Below are 21,621 nucleotides of genomic sequence, written 5' to 3' on the forward strand. Positions count from 1 at the left end.
ATGCAGATTTCAATAAGATTACAAAACCGGCTCCAAGCACGGCTCAAGAAATGCTCTTCAAGCCTGACACAAGGGGCCAGATTTACAACTCCCTTGCGCCACCAGTGCATGACTTTTAGCGACACTCCTGTGGCGCTATTCACTGCACCATATTTACAAGGAGACGTTGCTTAACGCCTCCTTGTAAATATGGGCTCCTCCGACGCAGTTTTCTGTGGCAGAGGGACGTGCAGTGGGTGCTGCTGTGGGCGTTTCGCCGCAACACCCATTGCTTTTGACGTTGCCCCACATTTATGAGAAATTGTAAATCTGTGGCAGGCCTAAAACTAATACCACTCCAGGGGTGGCGTTTGCATGGTGAAAGATGGGGAATACTTTTATTCCTCCTCGCTTTTGCTTTTTCTGTGTGTGCTGCATTCTGCAGCACACATAGAAAGAGCAAAACGCCATCAATGTTTGTTTCTGTGCAGGAAGGCACACCTTCATGCACATAAACAAGCAATCCCCCCAACGCACACACCTTTGCACTAGCACCGGCGCAGGGGGAAACACAGGGGTGCACCGTATTTTCATAAAATACGGAGCATCACTGCGTTTCGAAAGTGGCGTGGCGCTGCAAATTGTGTCGCTGCGCCGCACCACTTTTGAGTAAATCTGGGCCCGGAATTCTGCTGCTAATGCAAAGCTAGGACCCAACAAGCCTCTAATGCTGCCCTGAGAAGCAGCAGTCCTACTAGTTAGTGCTTAAGCGCACTATGAATCAATCTTTTTTTTTCTCTTATCAGATATTCCGAGGCTGAATATGAGCCCTACTACTCTTTCTGTCCCAAATGGAATACGTTTTAGGAAGACGCTGCCCGTTATCGGATATTCTACAGAGCACCATTGCCCCCTCAGAGCACGGTCCAGGAAGCCAACCCGATGGGCGTGTCGAATGGACTATGGCCCTGTGGCTACAGCATCTTAGAATGTTACGCTAACATTATATGATCCATGAAACATATATTAAAATCAGTTGGGAAACGCCAGCCATTTTCCAAGTCTCATAAAATGTAATGCGACTTCTTTTTAGGATTCCCCTTGAATAAATACACTTGATTAAAGGAAAAACAAATGCAAATAGCTTTTCAATAATAAATCCAAATCCACATTTTATAGAAGGTGTAAACAAACTTTAGCTTACACCTTATTTTCAATATGTAATTGCATAAACAGTGTACGATCACCACCCTCTAGTGGTTATACTGTGGAATTGCAGCTGTAAAGACACTAGCAGAATTCTTCCTTGCGAAGGTAAAAGACAATGTAATACTCTGGCTTGGTATGCCGTCATTCAAACTCGTTCAAAGCGAAATTTCTGATGTGGTTCTGATCTGTTTTTTCTATTTCTAGAAATTGATGTGCAAGTGGTAGCACTTTAATATGGGAGAACCAAAGATCATGCTTTCCCTCTCCAACTATCGGCCTTGGCAGTGAAGTAGACCTGAATAACTGGGGAGAATTCCTCAACGTTTTACTTTCGTTCTTATTGCAGATTAAAATAATGGCCAAAGAAGAACAGCACCGATTGCAAATGCCCCCTACCCCCTTTTCACCCGCTAGCAATGTGTGGAGATAAAAATAATCAGATCAGATCTTTGACTGCCTCATTTTGACTAATGAAATGAAATAGCTCACACTGTCATAAACCTTTGAGCACTACACAACCATTGACCACACATTTCCGAAATACACGCCCTGGTCAAACCCCCAATTAAAAATGACAGAGATATGCAAAACGATTCATACTAGAACAACTTTCCTACTGAATTGCTTCTCGCTCGACCTCCGCTTTCAATTGAAGCCATCAAAGGTTGAGAAATAAATCCAAATCAACATTTTAAAAGGCTTTCTAAGTTGGAACTGATCCCACAACAACTACAAAGAAAAAAAAACGATATCTTCTAAATTACACTGTGTAATGCAACTATGAAAAGTGCTTTGAAGCAACTGCTGGTTGTATTAAACACTAGTTACAAATAAATACATAACTAAAAGAAGTGAGCTTAGAAGCGGAACACAATCCTAGTCAGCGTTGTCAAGCCAAGGGCATGCAAGTCTCTGCATTTGTTGAGGAGATGGGAGAGGTGGAAACTAGAAGAGCCTGTGGAAACCCAAGCCTGGGGCCTGGCTTGGCGCCAACAGCCAAAGTACGACCCGACGAACCAAAGGACTTGAATCAGAAACGGGTGCCATGACAAATATATCTGATAAGGACTTTAATTATTTTTAAATAATGTATTATTCATCATTTCTAAGTGTCTCAATTTGGCATATACTTACATGTATCACTATATAGAGTGAAATTTATTGAAAGTATTTTTTTTTAATATGAGCCATTCATGAATACCCCCGGGATAGTCAAGAAAAATGATGATACATAGTGCTGTAAAGCAATAGGACATGGATTATACAATTTGGTCAAATGAAGAAGGTGAGACCTGAGTCCAGGATTGCATATTATGCATTTTATGCAGTTCAGGGACTGTAGCATTACATCAGTCTATCTTTTAACATCACAGATCAGTGCATTCTGTTCATTTATCAATTAATATTATTCAATTAGTTTTAGTATATGGAGGTCAATAAATGCACTTATCACATCTTAAAACAAACTGACACTATAATCGCATGTATGTGGTATGTGTACTCATAAGAGTTAAAAATGTGCTTTTCTGTGCAGAATGGACCAACTGAAAGTGTAGATCAAACACAGTGACAAAACATACCTATGTGAAATCATGCTGCACTTAGCAAGCATCTCTTTGAGAAACCTAATCTGGGGAGCAAACTCAGCGAGGACCCTTAGACTGCTTCACTTTTATGCTAATTATTTAATTGTGGTCGTTGAGGTGTTGAGCCTCTCCAGCCAGCAGTGGCATAGCAATCAACTATCTTCTCCTGTTTCCCTTACTCTTCTAGCTCACCTGACATGATAAACAGAACAATTGAGGTGTGGATCAGAACCTCTATTAGCACAATGAGATAATTAACAAAACAAAGACGACTTGGTGACCCCACAGAGTTTGCCCTTCAGGTTACACTGAATCAAGGAGGCAGACGATGTCCAGCTTGGATGTAGAGAGACATGTTCTGTCACCCACTGCTTTAATCTTCACTTTTCACTTTCACATTGCGTGCGGATACTGTTGCCTCTCACTCCCTTACTCATCTAAAAATGTGATTGTCTTACTAGCCCTGCACATGACCTCCAACTAGGGTAATCTATCAGAACAAGCTGAGATTCTCCAACACGTTAATGGTTCCGAAAGACCACTAAGGCTGTTGTAGGATTATGTACATGCTGTGAGATCCTGCCAGATTAATCCCTTTGGTTAGGTGCTAGAAATGTTGGCGAATAAAATAAAGAGAGATCCATACAGATCACAACGTCGTTAAATGAACCCCTAACATCACTCATGCTTAAAATGCTTCCTAAAAACAAATTAAATTTACACAATGAATAAGATCAGTGATGACTTGCCACTTCTTCCCCTCCTAGCCCACCTCTCACCCATGCATCTGTAGGAGGGTAAGGAAAGTCAGTGCAATAACATCTGTTTGCTAAAGAAATTATTCCTCTGTAGAAAAAGGTTCAGGGCTAGACCCAATCACTCTTCTCTGGATTCTGCGGCAAATAGTGCATTTGTACGGATTTTATTGTTTCCAGAGTTCCTGGAGGATTCACATGATTGAACAAAAAGCCCTTACCCTTTGACAAGCTCCACAGCAATGAAGTCATTCCCATCGCCGCTGTTGAAGAGAATGAAGCCATCTGCAGAGATGGTCTTGAACTGGAAGAAGAGGTGCATGGAGGTGTAGGCCTGCAAGGTGGCCAGGGTCAGGTAGCTGGCCTTGGTCTTGAAGGTCACAGGGTCAGCGATGATGGATCTCATGCCAAAGCGTGCTGTAAGCTCGTAGTAGTCAATGTCACCATTCTTGCACAGGTCGATGTAGAGCAGGCCGTTGAACATCAGGCTCTGGAGGTGGCCGATGAAGCTGGAAGGGATGACGGACATGTAGCGCTTCTCAGTGATCACCCCTGTCTCGATGTTGTGGAACTCTAAGCGGGTATGGTCTCCCACCATCGTGCCTTCAGAGACAAAGAAATCCATTAACAGATGTGGCCTTCATTCAAAACTTTCATGCCTATCTCCACACAAATTACAAATTTAATGAAGCTAAAACATGAGCGCAAATGATTCATTATCAAAGACCTGTCACTGGAAGGGATGTAGCGTAAAAGGTCTATTCCAACTAAAGAAAAGCGATCATGGATATTAATGGGTAGCATAAGGTAAGGCTGCAATGCTGCAAAATGGTTTAGATTGAAGTGTTTGTCTCTTCACCTGTCAGGACAGCTTACTTTGAATGCCAGTCATTCCTTCGCAGGTTATCACCTTGCGAGTCTTTATATCGCCAAAAGTACACCGGAGTACCTTTGCATCAAGAGTTTTATTTCAGGAGTATCTTTAGTTTGCATCTTTAAAAGTAAGTGATATAAAGATACTATAATTAATATTTTGTTACGTTTCTAAACCTTGATATATAATTTGAATGTGATTTAATGGTCGTACTTCAAGTAAGAAAAGGTTCCATGAAATTCGTTATTTGTTATTCGTTATTTTATCGGTAAAATTACAGATAAAACGATATTTCTTTGCACGAATACGCTATCAATGAACTATTACACAGCCAATTTGTCTCTCAGCCGTGGTAAATGATAAACTCGTGTGACAGAGCCTTCCATAGGCGAATCTTTCTATAGTTGGAATTTTCATGAACAGTGAATTTTGCAGTGAGTAAATGCTCCCATCTTGTGGAAAGGTAATGAATTACACGTTGCAATTTTTTTAACCATAAACTGAAGCAGAGGCGCTATGAGGCAGTGAGAGAAACAAGTTAAATGGCAATGTTTAGGAAGACATGTTTTATTCATGCTTAACAAATCTAACCAATATTTGTACATAACTAATCATTGTATGTTCCATAGCATGTACTTAACACGCGGGGGGGCTCTTAAACACTAGCAATATTTTGGTTTATCGTGTGCTCATTACACGTATACCTGACAAAAGAAAACTGGTGATCTAGAATGGCATCAAACATAGAAGTGCTGCTGCGGCGCATTAACCACAAGGAATGACCCACCGACACATTATGGGAGAAAGGGGGGATTATCAGTCAAACTCGTCAACAGGAAGGAAATACTGCTATTCCCGCTCAATCCACCCCACTGCTCCACTCTGTCTGCCTTGGCGTCTCTTCTGTATTATGGTGCCGGTCTGTAAGCATGTTTTCTGAATGCCTCGCTGTCGATTCTGTTCCTTTTTTCGCCCTCTCCGCTGGGACAGACTGTGTAGTTCTTTTGGAAGCCAGGCTTTAAAATAACTTTTAAATGACTGACAGAGCTGCACAACTTGGTGAACAGCGCTGACAGACTATTTTGATGTCTGTCAAGTAAAATTGTGGTTCTTAACACAGTATGAGGTATGAGTAAGAGGTTGTGTTGGTTCTCAGTCCCTCGCAATACAACGTGACTGTGCGATTTTATGACTCCTTCACAGTAAGAGCTGACTGGGAAGTTCCGTGTCCAGTGACAGCATCAGAAGAAGAGGATCCAACAGAAAATGATGGTGTTTCGAAAAGGGGGCAATCAAGAAAAGTAAGAGAGAAGGGAAGGTACCAAGAAGTCGGGGATTAATAGTGACCAAAGAAGACATTCAAAGGAAGAGGAAACAAATCTGACATTGCGCCAACCAAGTGTGGAGTTGATAAGAAACTCACCTTCTGCCACGTCATCATCCACAGTCAACTTAAGGCTCTTGCCGCGTCTCACCACACGAACAGTGTGCCACTCGTTGTCACTCAGCTTTTGCCCAGCGTACAGTATCTCGGGTCCCTTGCCTGGGAACAACGTTAATCCAAGAGTTAGTGGTGGCCAAGGTGACCATACAGAACACTACTGTCTCTGGACCCAGCCTTTTAGGCCTCACTGCTCGCCCTGTGCTAAGGGAGAGTGTACCTAGAGGAGTGGCTTTGTGGACCACATGTGAGGTGGGAGGTGGAGAGTCAGCTAAGTGTAAAGCAGAGTCATAGATTGCTCTTTCCCAGCCCTGCAAGTCTCCCAGAGCCACCAGTGGGTAGGGAATTTTCCATATTTACTAGTGGAAGAGACCACTTCCGCCTTCAAGCTGGATAACAATGGCTGCCTCATATATCATATGGTCAGTACAAGAAACAAAACCACTGATGCGGTATTTCGCCGGGAAGAAACAGACTCTATGACCCAAGGGGCAACTTTTATTGGGTCAAGGCGAATAAAGTAATGGGCTTCACGAACGGATGCTGATCTTTGAAGGGCCTCAAAGGTCTCTTCTGCGGGTATTAGCTGTAGTCACGTGAGAAAACGAGACTGTGGTAACCGTCTAGTGGATAACAAAATAATTTTTAAATAACGTTCTTGCCTGGGTGACAGAAATGTCAGTGTTTCCCTCTATATCAGGGATTTGTGTGTTTCAATGTAAAGCCCTATAAGGACACCGCTTCCCGTCTTTTTTTATTCCCACAAGAAAGCTTCATGTTTACCCTTACACCAAGTAAAAAAAAAAAAAATGTGGATTTTATGTATTGACACAAATTTAAGTGTGAGTTATTGCTGTCATTCTGTGAGTTAAACTAAAGTGCATTATCTCAAACAGTGAAACATCTTTCTAGAGTATCAGCACGTTGTGAGAAAGAAGCAATGGCTTTATGTGGGTTATGGAAGCCTTGCCTTGTGACAAACTATGTGCCCTGTCTTCCTGTTGCCTTTACTTACATATATATCCAGCTTGAGGGCAGAAAGTGATCTCAGGAGTCTAACCTGCACCTGTACAAGTGCTGTGTGTTGCTCTGACGCCTCTTGCTGACGCTTTGAATTGCACCCCGCTTGCTGTTTGAGGGAATGCATTGCCTAGCAGTAGGGCACGGACTGCGCCGGGGCTTTCTGGGAAAAGGTACTAACTTTCAGAAAGATTTCTGAGCAGTAGAAAAGCTGTATTCTGTTCTATATATTAGGTTTATATTGCAAGGATCTTGTGCAGTAAATTTGGCATAATCATTCACAATTCCCAAAGACATACATGTTCTAAAGCTGTTAGTCAATGCAGTATTTCATTGGCTCCTCCACAAGTTAATAACTAGTTTTTGCTCCTCCAAAAGTTAATAACAAGTTGTTGCTGCTTCACAAGCGAACAGCTAATTATGTTTGTTTCTCTTGGATTGCACATAGTCGGAACAGGCTTCCGGGATGCTCTAAGCCAAAGTAACATGGTTTGTCATCACTTACTGTTTTCCAGTAGCATGGAGGAACAGCCACCTGCACCCACAAACTTACCATTTCCTTCGACCACACTTTGTCAGAACAGAATGTCTTACCTGAGTCATTAAAATGTTTAGTGCAGACGACCAGCTTACTCACCGTCTTCCTTAGAAGTTCGAGTGTTGGATGCCTAGTAATTCCCAATGCAAAACATCTGGAGGACACACTGATTATTAAGGTATGCCCAATGAATAGATCGGAGTTCATGTCTTCCCATGCCTATGGAAGTAGATGTAGTGGGTGCAGTTTGACTGGAAGACCAAGGTCATATCCCTCTCTGTGATTCTAAATTTTTACTCTGGAATGTCCCGACTACTCCGCCAGACACCAAAGTGCCCTACAGGTCATCGGCATTGACTCATGGACTTAGGTGGATGTTCAGTAGGCCATTATCCATTGCTCAGTGAGACAAACAAGGCAAAAACCTCTTTTACATAAGCACACCTTTATACAGCACAGTATACACATTTAAAAAATATAAAAAAATAAAAATGTATTTAAACAAATAAAAGTAATATCTAAAATAGTCATATGGCAATATAGCTTGCAAACACCTATATAAATTACTTTATAGAAATGTAAATAGATGAACATACATCAAAAAGACAGGTATGTAAATTGTTAATGGATAATAAAATAAATGTAACGCTTCTCAATCTAATACTTTTACCACTCACTTCATGCCACAAGTGGTAGCAGGCAGGGCCCAAATGATCTGCTGCTAGCATCCGTCAGTGACCCTCCCCCTGCTCACGTCAGTTGACGTTACTCTTGCCTTCTCTCTGAGAAGGCTGGTGGCATGGCAGATTGGTGTTCTAATCCGCTCTGGAGAAATTCTAATGCTTAGAGCTGGATACAAGCTCGCTAACCAGGCACTGTTGTTTTCGACTTGGAGAGAGGTGAAAAGTGTGAAACTCTGAAAAACATGATTTGAAGCAGCAGCAGGCTCAGGAGATTAACCGCCAGGTTCACGGATGTCAGTCGGACCGCCACCAATGCTGTGGTCCCAGCGCCATATTTCAATCCTGGCAGTCGCACCGCCACCAATGCTGCGGTCCGAGCACCATATTTCAACCCTGGCGGTCGGACCCCCACCTCTGCCAGGATCGAAGATCCCAGGGGTCTGGACATAGTGGTGGTCCTAATCCGCCAGCACTGCCCTGGGGATGACAACCCCTTTCTATGCCAACGGTTTCAAGTGGTACCACAGCCATTAAAATGCTGGCAGAGAACAGTTTTGCAGACAGTGAATATTGCGAGGTTGATGGTGCACCCTGAGGGTACAGCACTGCCGCCGGCTCGATTATGAGCTGGAGACAATGCTGTAGCTTGTCTCCCGCTACGCCAGTAGGCGGAAATTTAGGTTTTCGCCTGCTGACCTAGAAGGAAACTCTTATTAACTGTGGTGGGGAGGTACCCACGTAGGTGGCGGCCACCCTGTTGGGAGTGTGGCTGCAAGAGCAGAACAGAGGATATCGGATTTGGAGGATAAATTTGTGTCTTTTGGTAGAGATATGATTAATGAGCAAAAGAAGGTAGACCTATCTGGAGAACAAGACTGAAGAGATGAAGGGGAGTGTGTCCTAAGGGACCAGCCACGATAAGTCACAGTTGGTGGATTCATTGATTAAAAATCATTTATTAAAAAGTTGACTTAACAATCATGAGGGCGCATACAGTTCCAGCACACCAGCCCTTTGATGCAAAACACCTGCATACTATTTTGGTTAGTTTCGCAGACTTTCACATCAAAGTGTATTTTAGCTACAGCGGTTCATAGAAAGACTTTTCTGAGACTGCCAATTATATCAATTTGCGGGTGTTTTCTGATTTGTCAATTACTGTGGAACAGTGCTGAAGAACATTTCAGGAGCTGATTAGAGAGTTTAAAACACTCGGGGTCCAGGCATCGTTATCCCGCAGTCCAAAGCATAAGGTCCTTTTTAATGGACAATTTCATTTGTTTTCAGTGATTGAGGAGGCCCATGCCCTCCTTCATAAGATTTAAAAGGCTTAGAATTGGATTATTTAGGAAATGATTAATGAACAAATGAGCTGGCAGTTTTCCCTTTTTTCCCAAGTGGTTGGGGGGAGGGTCACAGGGGGGACTCCAGGAGCAGTTACAGGGCACCAGCTAAGGGCCAGGAGCCTTGAGGGAAAGGTGGGCAATCCACAGGATCATGGTTGATGGGGGCTCTATGAGCAGTATAAAAGAGCAGGATAGAAGAGAGGGGTAGCTTCTTAAGATTGATAATGACTAGTGTGCAGCAGGAGAGGGATAAGAGTCTCGATGTTGGGGGACTCTGGTAAATTGTTCCAAATGGCGCAAGATATTAAACATAACTTGTAATGTATTTGGGTTGGTGAACAAATGTAAATGCGATGCTTTGTTGAAATGGTTGACTTCACTTAGTCCTGAGGTAATATTCTTGCAGGAAACACATCGTAAAAGTAGCATGCCTGAAAAACGGACCCAAAGTTTCCATTTGCATACTTTGTATCAGCAGGGGTTGCAATGAGGGGAGCTGAAATCGTTTTGTCCGGTTTGGTAGACTGGTAGATAAAAGAAATAATGAGGAACACAAGTGATAGTTGGAGTGGTTGGGTGATTTAATGGTATGGGAGATGGTTTAGGCCACTTTTATGGTGTAGGTGATATCCTTTACGGGCAAGTTAAATAGAGCACAAGTGTGTAAAGTTCAGGCCTTGCAAGCAGCACTTGACAATGCTGAGGGAATTCAAGGGCCCCCAGGGTAGACTTGCATCTCCAGTAAAGTGACAAAAAAGTGGCAGCTAGAGAGGGCAAAACAGGAGCTCAGTGCTTTTTGTATTGTGGAGGAAATGAATAATGATGGAGCTTTTCAGCAGAAATCATATGAAGAAACCCAACAGATAGGTAAATACCTGGCCTGGTCAACAAAAACTAAGAGGAATAACCAGACCATTCATAAGATTGAGAATCCGGCTACCCATGTAATTGAGCCAGAGAGAGAGGAGGTAGCTGAGGTTTTCCTTCAACACAATAGGAATATATATGACAAAAATGATGCAGTTCCCCCAGCAAGGCTTGAACAATAGTTTAGCACTCTCCATCTACCGCAACTCCCTAGTTCTCAAAAGGGCTCAATGATTGAGAAAATAGAGCTTTTTGAAGTGGCTAATGCACTCAGAAATATGGCAAATGCAAAATCCAGCAGAAGCAATGACATCCCTATAGATGTTTACAAGATGTTTGCTGTGGCGCATCTCCCTTTCTTAACTGTTTCATTCAAATAAATTAAAGAGAGAGTAGAGACCCCCAAGACTTTTAAAGTGTCGACGTTTGTCAGGTTTCTTAAACTTAAAGGCAAAATAGCAACTAATGTGGGTTCTTACGACCCAATTATCTTGCTAAAATCAGAAAATAAGTAGTTTACAAAAATTTGGGTAGAACGGGTTGCCTCTAGAGCCCAATTAATGATACATAAAAATCAGTATTGGTTCCTTCCCAATAGATCCATGGCTGCCAATACAAATTTTTTGATACTAGCAATTGACTATTTCTCAATAAATAAAGGGAAAGCAGCGGTTTTGATGATGGATGCTGAAAAGGCTTTTGACTTTGCAAATTGGCAGGCGTTACTTTGAATTCTAGCAAAATTTGGGTTCCCGACCAATTTTTAAATTTGTTGAAGAAGTTGGATAAGAACACGGAGGCTAAGATTATTGTCAACTCCAGTGAAGTCGGTTTAGTGGTGATTAATCGAGGTACCCAGAAGGGGTGCCCTCTGTCACTGATCCAGTTTACTTTGTTTATAAAACTACTGAGTATTATGATTCATAATAGCAAATTAATGATGCCACTTGTAGTAGGAGTGCCAAAAATTAAATTGTTTGCCAATGATACTATTTTATATTTAGGAACTGCTAGTGCTGATATTCAGAGAGCATTAAATGAAATGACAGATTTTATGGGTGTTGGAAATGGCATTTACCACTATCAGGGTTAGTGGTAAAAGGGTCCTCCTCTGAAGCTGTGATTTAACTTTGCTAAACATAGCACCATAATTCAATTGAAAAAGTTGTGAAAAAGTATTAGATAAATTCTCAAATAGCGAATGGGGTGCTGCAAGAGCAGCTGAAGACTATGTGGAAGATCTGCACATGATACATTAAATAATAAAGGTTCTATGCTTGCTTGATTTATTTTGTACCCGCCATATAGGTGTTGCTAGAATGGGGTCTCGAGGTGGCAGTGGTTCGCACCCTGTCCAGGTAGGGACCCTCATGCTGGTCATGGACATGGGAAGTGTAGGGCTCCCTTCTGCCCCCCAGTGCTGCCTTCCACCAGCCTTTTCATGGCAGGGACCACGCCATGAAAAGGCTGGTGGAAGGAGTACTCATGATCAACACAGCAGCACTAAACTCAGCGCCGCCTTGGCTGACCATGTCTCCGACGGCCACTACCCCACCAGAATCCAGGATGCTGGCAGTGGAGGTGGCCCCCTGGTGGTCCGACAATCAGCGTTGTAATCCGGCAGTCAGACCACCAGGACTGCAGTAGTCAGACCTCCAAAATCGTAATGGGGCCCTTACTGATGTATTATCAGGATGCGTTTTATTAAATGAAATGATTGAAGAGAGTGCGATTAAGCTATCAGTTCTTTTGAAAACTGCAAAATCTCCTAAAAAGTCAAAACATAAGGTGATAAATGTGCTAGAATTTCAGATGCAAGTGCTATTTAGAAGCTGGAATGTCTGAATGTGATACACATTTAATCCTTTGCAAGATTATAAAGGTTGGGGATTGGTTCTCTCAAAAGCAACCTAACAATATTGGAAGGCCAAGGGATATAATAAATTGGGGCATTTTTATAATAGTTCGAGCCTGATTTTATAGGATTAAATAATTCAGCAATTTAGGAATGGGAGTTTGGATTTGCAGTTCAATTTTAGACAAATATCTGGATTTTGAATAGCTATTTATCAGATAATGAGCAAAGAAACCAAATTATTAGTTCATCTTTTCATTGAAAATTAACTGTTGGGTTTGGGAACTGGTACAGGTTTCTTCAAAAATATTCTAATCCAACATTAATACCTGAATTTTTAGAGAAAATCTATTGAGGTACTAATTGTAGGCTAACTATTGGAGAGTGCAGCATCTATTTGAGTTGGGGCATAAATCACTTTCCCGCAGTAAACATCAAAAGAATGTCTTTTCTTTCAAGGTGCCCAGCATATTTTACAGCTCATGGGGGCTACACATGTTGTCATTGCACCACAATGAATGTTTTCAATGTAAAGCAAGTGGCAAAGGGGACTGTTTACATATCTGTTCCTCCATGTCCCATACTACATCAATTTTGGAGTAAGGTTTTTATTCTGAAGTTAGCAGGGGTGTTCAATACGTGATATTACCAGAACCTACATTTGCTTTATTTAGATTGTCGTATGCAATGAGCAGGCTTAAGAAGCATTCTCAATGTTTGTCTCAATAGCAATATCGGTAGCCTGCTCATTAATTTTGCAATATTTCCAACTAATATCCCTACATTTCGACAATGGTATGATAAAATTAACAGGACCAGAACTTTTGAGGAGGCATATGCAAGGCAAGTAGGGTCCCTCCCCAGGTGTTTAGCGATTTGGAAAGCTTTGGAGGATCCCAGCTATTTCCCTTTAGGGTGACTGCTTCTCTTTTTTATTTAGAGAATTCAAAGTCAGGCTACACCTTTGTAGCACCGGCTCACTTTAGGCATTAGATTGTGTTCAGAATTACTGCACTTTGGGACAAAAGTATTGACTGGTATTGGACGTTCATTGATTTTTGAACGAGTTGGGATTCAATGACGCTTTGATTCAGTTGTTTTGGTGCTATTGAGAGAATCAAAGTTTGTTTTTACAATTAGCACTGAGTACTTTTAGGTACCAAATTTTACCCTGATTTTTTTGCACTTTAGTAAAGACATTTTGATGCTTATCAAACTGATATCTAAATTATTGTTCATTGAATGTTGGCTGAATTGAATCGATTGAGAATGGACCTATTATGTATTGAATTGGTGATTATTGCAACACATTGAAGATGTTTATTGATATCATGAACTGTATAGGGAAACATGATCTTTAGAAATAATTTGTGTACTTTATTGATGCCTATGTATGGTTAAATTTAGAAATCTTTAGGTGTTAAGTCTCTTATAGAGGAGCCCTTGAACTGACATAGTTGAATTTTCGGTTGCACTGGAGAATGAAAGTATTGACTTGTATCAGACTTTCATGTAAGATATTAATTATTGAAGGATTTGATAAACTGATTCGATTAAGCTTTGAGTTACTTTATTTCTATTAAGAGAATCAAACCTTGAGTTTATGCTACTAGCACTGACTCACATTAGGTACTAGATTTTACTCTGATTCTTTTGCACTGTAGTAAAGAAGTTTTGATTGTAATCAAACTGATTATTGATTATTGAATGATTGCTGAATTGAATCGATTAAGCATGGACTTACTATCCATTGAATTGTTGATCAATGATACCAATGGAAATGTCCATTGACATCATTGACATCTTGAATTGTATAGGGAAATTTGGTCTTCAGAAATAATATTTGCACTCATTGTTACCTATGCATGGATACATTTAGAAATGTATAGGCATAAAGCCTCTAATAGCGGACCCTAGTACTGACATTGTTCAATTTTCAGCTGCACTGGAACGCTTTAATGTTTTGACAGTGTCTTATTTTTTACTCCTGCTGTATGGTTTTCTTAAATGAATATCATGCTCAATAAAAATGATTAAAAACACACTTTATAAAACATTACATATCGAAGACACACACAATGACAAACCACAGTGCTTTTCAGCAGCCGAGAGCAGAACTCAAGGTACGGATTGTGTTTAGGTGCTTCCATTTGTGATGATTGCTCACTGTATACCATTTCCCTCAAGTGATTCTATCACGTAGGTTCTCATTATGCTAATGAGGCTACTGGATTTGGGCAGCAGAATCGCATAGACTCTGGAATAATTAGTAAAATTCCACACCATGTAATGCCTGTTCGCCTAATCCGGGTTTTCCGGCTAACTAGCAGCGCCTCATTTCTACCCAGGAGCAGGGATGATTGCGCCAATCGAGCGCATGACAAGAAAGACTCTTCAGGGGAATCGTGGTTGATCAGATCACATCCCTTTCTCTCAGTTACATTAGTCTCACACAGGCAAAGACAACAACGGCAGAATATGGTTCAATTAGAGTTTATTGACGCAACTGCATTTTAGATAAAATGGCATGTATTACAATAACTAGGATGATAAAATACAATAAAAGCAAGGTGACGAGGAGAGAGAAGCACAAAAATAGTCCCCCCATATTGTCACTAGGAGTAAGATATAGTTTCCTACCTACGCTATGTTAGAGCACAGCATAATAAACCTAATCCGCTCTTCAGGTTTCCCCCTGGGAAAACATCATCCCTTAAACCTTAGTAAGGAAGCCTGTAGTCTAGAAAGACACCGTCCCCATTTGTATCAGAGGTTTGTCAGTCTAAGCAAGCAGCTGTAGCGAGGCAATCAGCATGAAGTCGTGGCATCTGGCTGGAATCTCCCTCTAACATGAATGGGACAAAGGAGTGTTTTGATAATAAAACAGTTGGCATTCCAAGAAATGGTCCCCACGTATGAGTGTGTATGTTTCTGTGAATGTTGGAGACACAGCGTGCCACTTTTACCGGCTATCTGACTGTAGCCTTGAAGAAAGCACAAAGTGAAATGAATGTCCTACTAAGAACGTATCACTTTCATAGGCAAAAAGAACAATTTGATAGACAGAGAAAAAGCAACACTGCAATTGGGGCTTTTGCTAGAAAAATAAAGTGATGCTGAATAAAATGTAACTGGGCTAAAGTGTACAACGGCAGGCCTAGTTTGCTAAAATACCGGTCTAAAATATGGCTAAAATAGCTATACAACAACTCTTTCCAATGCATAGTTCTACCGAGCGTACAAAAGAGCAAGACATAATTAGTTGTATCATTCCGTTGTATTTTGAGTTGTACATGTCCACTCCCTCTGATTTAAGGGTATGGGGACACATACTCCTACTACCAGACCTAAGTCTTCAACTGGATTTGCCAAATTACATTTAGGTAGAGATTGACTCTCTGGAGTAGACATAAATCTATGTGTGTGGTGATTTCTGCCTGTAGATTTACATTTATGAATTAGACCCTCTGTACAAAGGCCTGGGAATTCATGTGACAATCTGTTTTGAGACAGTATCAAAATCATTCACTTCCGTCTAGGATGGTTGCACCTTAAGTCCCTTCTTAAGCGTGGGATAGTTGCACATTCAAAAACTTTACCTTTGACATCCAGGCCCAAGTTCATAACACCCACTGTACCCTGGAGAGGAATGCTCACTGTCTCAGTATTCAGTAGTATCATCCTCACTTTCTCTTCTATGCACTTGAAACCCTCCCATTATCGTTATTCTGGTGATCTGTAATCATTGTTCTCCAGGTGTCAAAATCATTGGAAAATATAGCTGTGACACTAACAACTTCTGTATATAATCATGGGGCACAGGAGGACTGTATTGTACAGCCTGGCACTCATGTAGTCTTCACCTTAAACCAAGATCCTTGAATTCAGTAAATCTAGTTGTGGTCTTGAATCACTGCTGTTATAAAGTCTGGAACCCAAACACTGCTGTACATAGTCCTAAAAATGGTGGGCCAATATTACAGATGCAAAACCTGTATGTTAATACTCCCCAGTGGTGACCTTTGGGGAGAATACTGTACAAATGGCGCACTACGGAAATAAAACTGAGATTTATATGCATATAGGATCATGTACTACATCAAGTTAAAACAACTCTTTTGAATTATCAAATGAGAATCAAAGGACAATCTTCCTTCCAGCAGATGCTTAAGACCTCAACTCAATAAAGATCTTGGAAGCCTGGGCATAACCCAATGAGGAAAGGAACCTACATACATTGCCGGACATCTCCTGCACCCTATTTGTACCACTTTCTACAACATCAGAGCCAAAAAGACCGCAACAGTCTCTTGCACAGACCATGCCCTCATCAAGTTCAACATCCCCATCCTGGTCCAGTGCATACAGCCCACCAACAGCCCAGCACATCAAAACTGGAACAGCATCACTGACAAGGACTGGAACACCGCACTCAACACCCACTAGCTTGGACACAATAACAGCTTCCCCACAGACAACATTTTTCAGCAACTGGATCGCCTCTTACGTTAACTATCTGGCCCCCTCAAACACAGCAATAGAAGAAGATCTAGACCTCAATCTAGTTGGTAAATGGAAAAACTTAGACTGATGAAACACCACTGCAAACAACTGGAACACAAATGTATACCGAGCCAGGACAATAAAGTCAAAAGCATGTTCAATCCTGCCCTCAGACACTCCCACCAAATGATTCGGACCCTCAAACATGCCTCAATGGAGAACCACATCAATACCAGCACCAACAGAAGCAAATAAATCTTCGCTATAGTGAAAGATTTCACCTTACCAGCTGCTACCTTTGACTCAATCACCCCCGCTCTTTCAATTATTCGACAGCAAAATTACCACCATTTACAACAACTTCAACCCACAACCGAACCTGACAGATGTCGTCAAAAGCCTCTCGATCTTATCCAAAGAATCGATGCGAACCACATGACCTATCATCGCCCCAGAAGAAACTGCCAAGGTCATGAAGTTCATCCTTTCATGGACCACAGTGGATCCCTGCCTCCACCACTTCTACCCCTGAGGACTGCAACCCATCAGTACCATGCTCACACCCATCCTGAATGCCTCCACCTCTTCCATGACCTTACCAGATGATTGGAAACATGTAACTTTCCCATTGCTATAGAAACCCTCCATGGACCCTTAAATGCTCCCCACCTATAGGCTCATGTCCCTGCTCCTATTCCTGGGCAAAGTCATAGAGAAAACCATTAACAGATGTAACACCGAATATTTCAGTGACCACCAACTCCTCAACACCACCAACACCATCTTGTTGACCACTACTACCCTGCTCCACTCTCTACAAAGAGCCATCTGGCCCAATAATGACCATTTTTACTTTAGGAAGTAAATTGCAAGTAAGTTTGAGTCAATTTTGGGGAATTAGTGGCATCAGATATGTGTGTGATTTCCCTGAAAACTTTGAGCTACCTATGAATAATCATGGATGCTCTGGGATCAAAATCTCCTCACAAACCTGTGCAAGAATTTAGGAGTCATATCCCACATCAAGGATTTTTTATTTGCTTTCTTTGAGTGAGAGTGTGTTTTTTTATTTTTATTTCCTATCAGGAGGGCAGATCTCAGCAGGTGAGTGTAAGCTATATTTTTGTTTTTACATACGCCTTGGGGAGAGCAGTCTACAATAAGAAAGAACCGACACTTATTGAGGATATAAATTTACATTTTGATGTGCTTACATGCTAACATAAAAACCTATTCAAAACTAGAAACAGCCTCTTGGTAAGTGGAGAATGAGTGAAACACACATAAGCAGATAACAATTGCATTATATTTCCAGAGTCTGGTTGCAAATTGTACCAATGATAATTAAAATATAAATACACAAAGAAGTCTTCCTTCATTAACTACCCTGTTTAGAGTGCTTTCACACTTTTATGTGTTATCAAGGATTATGTAAACATGTACTTTTGACCACTTCAATAATATGGAAAAGAACAGCATATGTGTTAGATTGTGCAGCATTTCCCAGCATTTATACATGCATCCTGTGATGCGATCCTATTGATTGGTAGGGTAGGTGCTTCTCAGATCAGGGCTATGACTATTGTGTCCAGGATTTCAAGCAGATATTGGGTGTACAGGATTTTCTAGAAGAGGTGATAGATTATTACATCCACCATGATTTTATTTAAGTTCATTTAGCAATTAACTGTCGTTCGTTCATAAAGGCTGACCTTGTTATCCCATTCTAGGTGGGCATCCAGACAATGCCTTATTGTTGCTCTTTAGTCAGTATCATGCAATGCTTCGTCACACATCCTTGGCTACATAGTAACAGAACATTCACTGTTTTTATTTTAATTTAAATTATATGCAGTGAAGCTCTGGCATACAGCAGCATGTGCTAGGTTATTACATACCAAGATAACTGTAATGGAAATCTCTGGTTAGAACAACCTCCACTATATGCTCATAGTCATGTATCCCGTGTATTTGTCGAAAATCTCTTACATTTCAATACACTTATTGCACTTCAGGTAGGTGTAAGTGTAGGCACCAGCATTTTGCTTCCCGGAAGCACGAACCTGGCTAGTTTGCACATTAAGGTGGTCATTCTGACCCCGGCGGGCGGCGGGAGCCGCCCGCCTGGAGGGAACCGCCAGAATACCGCTGCACGGTCAAAAGACCGCCGCGGGTATTCTGGGTTTCCCACTGGGCTGGCGGGCGACCGCCAAAAGGCCGCCCGCCAGCCCAGTGGGAAACACCCCTCCATGAGGATGCCGGCTCCGAATGGAGCCGGCGGAGTGGAGGATGTGCGACGGGTGCAGTGGCACCCGTCGCGTATTTCAGTGTCTGCAAAGCAGACACTGAAATACAAAGTGGGGCCCTCTTACGTGGGCCCCTGCAGTGCCCATGCCATTGGCATGGGCAGTGCAGGGGCCCCCAGGGGCCCCATGACACCCCTCACCGCCATCCTGTTCCTGGCAGTCGGAACCGCCAGGAACAGGATGGCGGTGAGGGGGTCGGAATCCCCCATGGCGGGGCAGCAAGCTGCGCCGCCATGGGGGATTCCCAGGGCAGCGGAAAACCGGCGGGACACCGCCGGTTTTCCTGTTCTGACCGCGGCCGAACCGCCGCGGTCAGAATGCCCTGCGGTGCTCCCGCCGACCCCGGCCCGCCGGGGTCGGAATGACCACCTAACTCTCTAATCTTTTTTGAATAAAGTAGTTATTCAAGGCTCTTGCAGTTATAGAAACCAACAGTCAGTCCACTGCCTAGAACCATTACACTGCCGGCTTAATTCTATTAATTTTAATTGTCTAGATTACTCACTGAATGAGTGTGGAGGTGATGTCTGCTTGCCTGTGTGAGCTCTTAACTACAACTTATTGCTGTAATGTCATTGAGAATGAACTCTTTACAGAGCAGTACAACACCAAAGCTCCATTAGAAACCTGTAATTTTATTTCCTAGGATAACCCATTAATGTCTTTTAAGGTGGCAATGCTCAAGGTCAGGTCTCTCTAGAAATACAGTACCAAGATACATAATATTATTCTCAAATTGAACTTAGATTTCCTGTTTTTAATGTAGATTTAGCTCCAAGAAAACAATGGTCATGACATCGCAGCAGTGCCCAAGGTCTTCAGGATTCTACATCCTGACAGACAGACATGGAAAGGGGGAGGGGGTTGTGGTCAACCCCTGAAACAAAATTACAATCTTCCTTAGTACCCATTCCTCATTCCAATGCAGCTCAAGCGCTTTCCTTTACTTTTTGTCCCACTCTTTTTATATCAATTGCAGGTATGCTAGTCTATCTCCCTCTGGAATTGGCTGCACATTTCTGCTTGGAGTTTATTCAGCTAATATCTCTGTTAGTACTCAAAGCCTCTAAATGTATTCTGCTTGGTAATTTTGATCTTAAAATTCATGAGGAAGGATGCGCTGTTGTGAATATATTTTACTGACCTTTTTAAAACCCTCAATCTAATGAACTTGACTTCCCAACCAAAGAGGCAGGTCATAGGGCCTAGATACTATTTTTCTAAATATGACTGCATTTCCCAAATTACTTGTTCTTCTGTGGCACAGATGATCCATACTTTAATTGCTTTTACCATCAACCTTGATAGTGACCTTTCTTTCAAGAATGTATTGCACCCTGCGCAATTTATTTAAAGTTAGAATTGATAATATTAGGCTACTTCTACAATCCTCTATCCTATCGGTGGGACCTGATTCTGGCTCTGCTGCCATTAACCTAAAATGTTGGATTTTTAATGTGCTTCAGTCAATCGCCCTCTTAAACCAGGTAGGAACATTAGGACCACACCTTCATGTTCTTGGTTCTCAGAAGCGTTAAATGTCATAAAACATGCTTGCATATTTCTCAAACACCTGTGGTGGATGAACTACAACGTAGCAATCTGCAACAAATATTGACAGGAGGTTCATATCTATAAGCATGCATTAAAAGCAGCGAGGGCCAAGATCTCCACCACTAAGATTACATTAGACTGAAATAGCACTTGTCAGTTTCCTAAGTTAGTTAAGAAAGTGGGGTCCAAAAAGGGCAGCCACTCTAGGACATCCTCATAAGAAACTTATGAGGCCTTTTCATCTTATTTCTCATCCAATATAGAGGTGATCGGTCTTGAATTTAAAAATAAAAGACAATAGACATTTGTCAACATATAGTGGTTCCACACACCCCGACTTGCTGATGCAACTAGTTCATTATTAACAGTGTTCTGTCAGCTATCAATAAATACTGTTATTGTGGTGATGAAGAATGCTAAATGGGGCTTTCTTCTTCAACCTTACCAGACCACATGTTTTCATCTTATTACTTAGAACATCAGTTTTATTTTGGCTCCTGATTTACAAACATGTCTTTTGACTGGACACAAGTTCCTAGTATTTTAATGCAGTGTTTGCCGAACCCACAACTGAATAAGGCAATCTTGGTTCCACCAGTTTTTAGGAACTACAAACCAATTTCTCTGTTTGCCTGCATAGCAAAGACTGACAAAGAACATTATAAAAAAGAAAATGTCCTCATTTATAGGGTTCAACAGCATCTTGAAACTTTAAAAAGTGGGCTTCCAAGCTCACCATGGCACTAAGACCACCTTAGTCTATATCATAAACCAGATGTGGATGGTGGATGACAAGAGTCATCACTTTTGGATTTGTTGGCAGCCTTTGGTACAGCATTCCACACTGTACTGTCCACACATCTTCATGAGAAGTGAATAACAGATAAGGCTCATGAAAGTCTAATGTATGTTCTCCAGGGCTATTGTCAGGGGGTTCAGAAACATCTCCTATGGAGTTCCACAGTGATCATCACTGAACCAAACTCTATTTATGGTATATGGGGCTTCCCTAATTACTGCTTGGCTCTTTTGATCTGGAGGTGATGAACATAATGACGGTGCTCAGGAGAGGTTTAGATCTTACATGACTGCAGTCGCTGGCTTT

At 41.7% G+C, this 21,621-nt stretch overlaps 1 protein-coding gene across 28 annotated transcripts in view; it reads right to left on the minus strand.

Moving 5' to 3' along the window:
• Positions 1-21,621, minus strand: part of NRXN3 (neurexin 3) — a 1,990,994-nt gene that overhangs the window by 925,073 nt on the left and 1,044,300 nt on the right. For all 28 annotated transcript variants that reach the window (XR_011198826.1, XR_011198824.1, XR_011198825.1 and 25 more), the window contains 2 exons: positions 5,827-5,946; positions 3,751-4,132 (listed from right to left, as the gene is read on the minus strand). Coding sequence is in view for 22 of the 28 variants with exons in the window: in XM_069208383.1 (XP_069064484.1) it covers positions 3,751-4,132; positions 5,827-5,946 (502 nt within the window). In the remaining 6 variants the exon portion in view is untranslated. The remainder of the gene's footprint in view (positions 1-3,750; positions 4,133-5,826; positions 5,947-21,621) is intronic.

The sequence above is a fragment of the Pleurodeles waltl genome, chromosome 9, assembly GCF_031143425.1.
Source record: "Pleurodeles waltl isolate 20211129_DDA chromosome 9, aPleWal1.hap1.20221129, whole genome shotgun sequence".
Lineage (NCBI taxonomy): Eukaryota > Metazoa > Chordata > Amphibia > Caudata > Salamandridae > Pleurodeles > Pleurodeles waltl.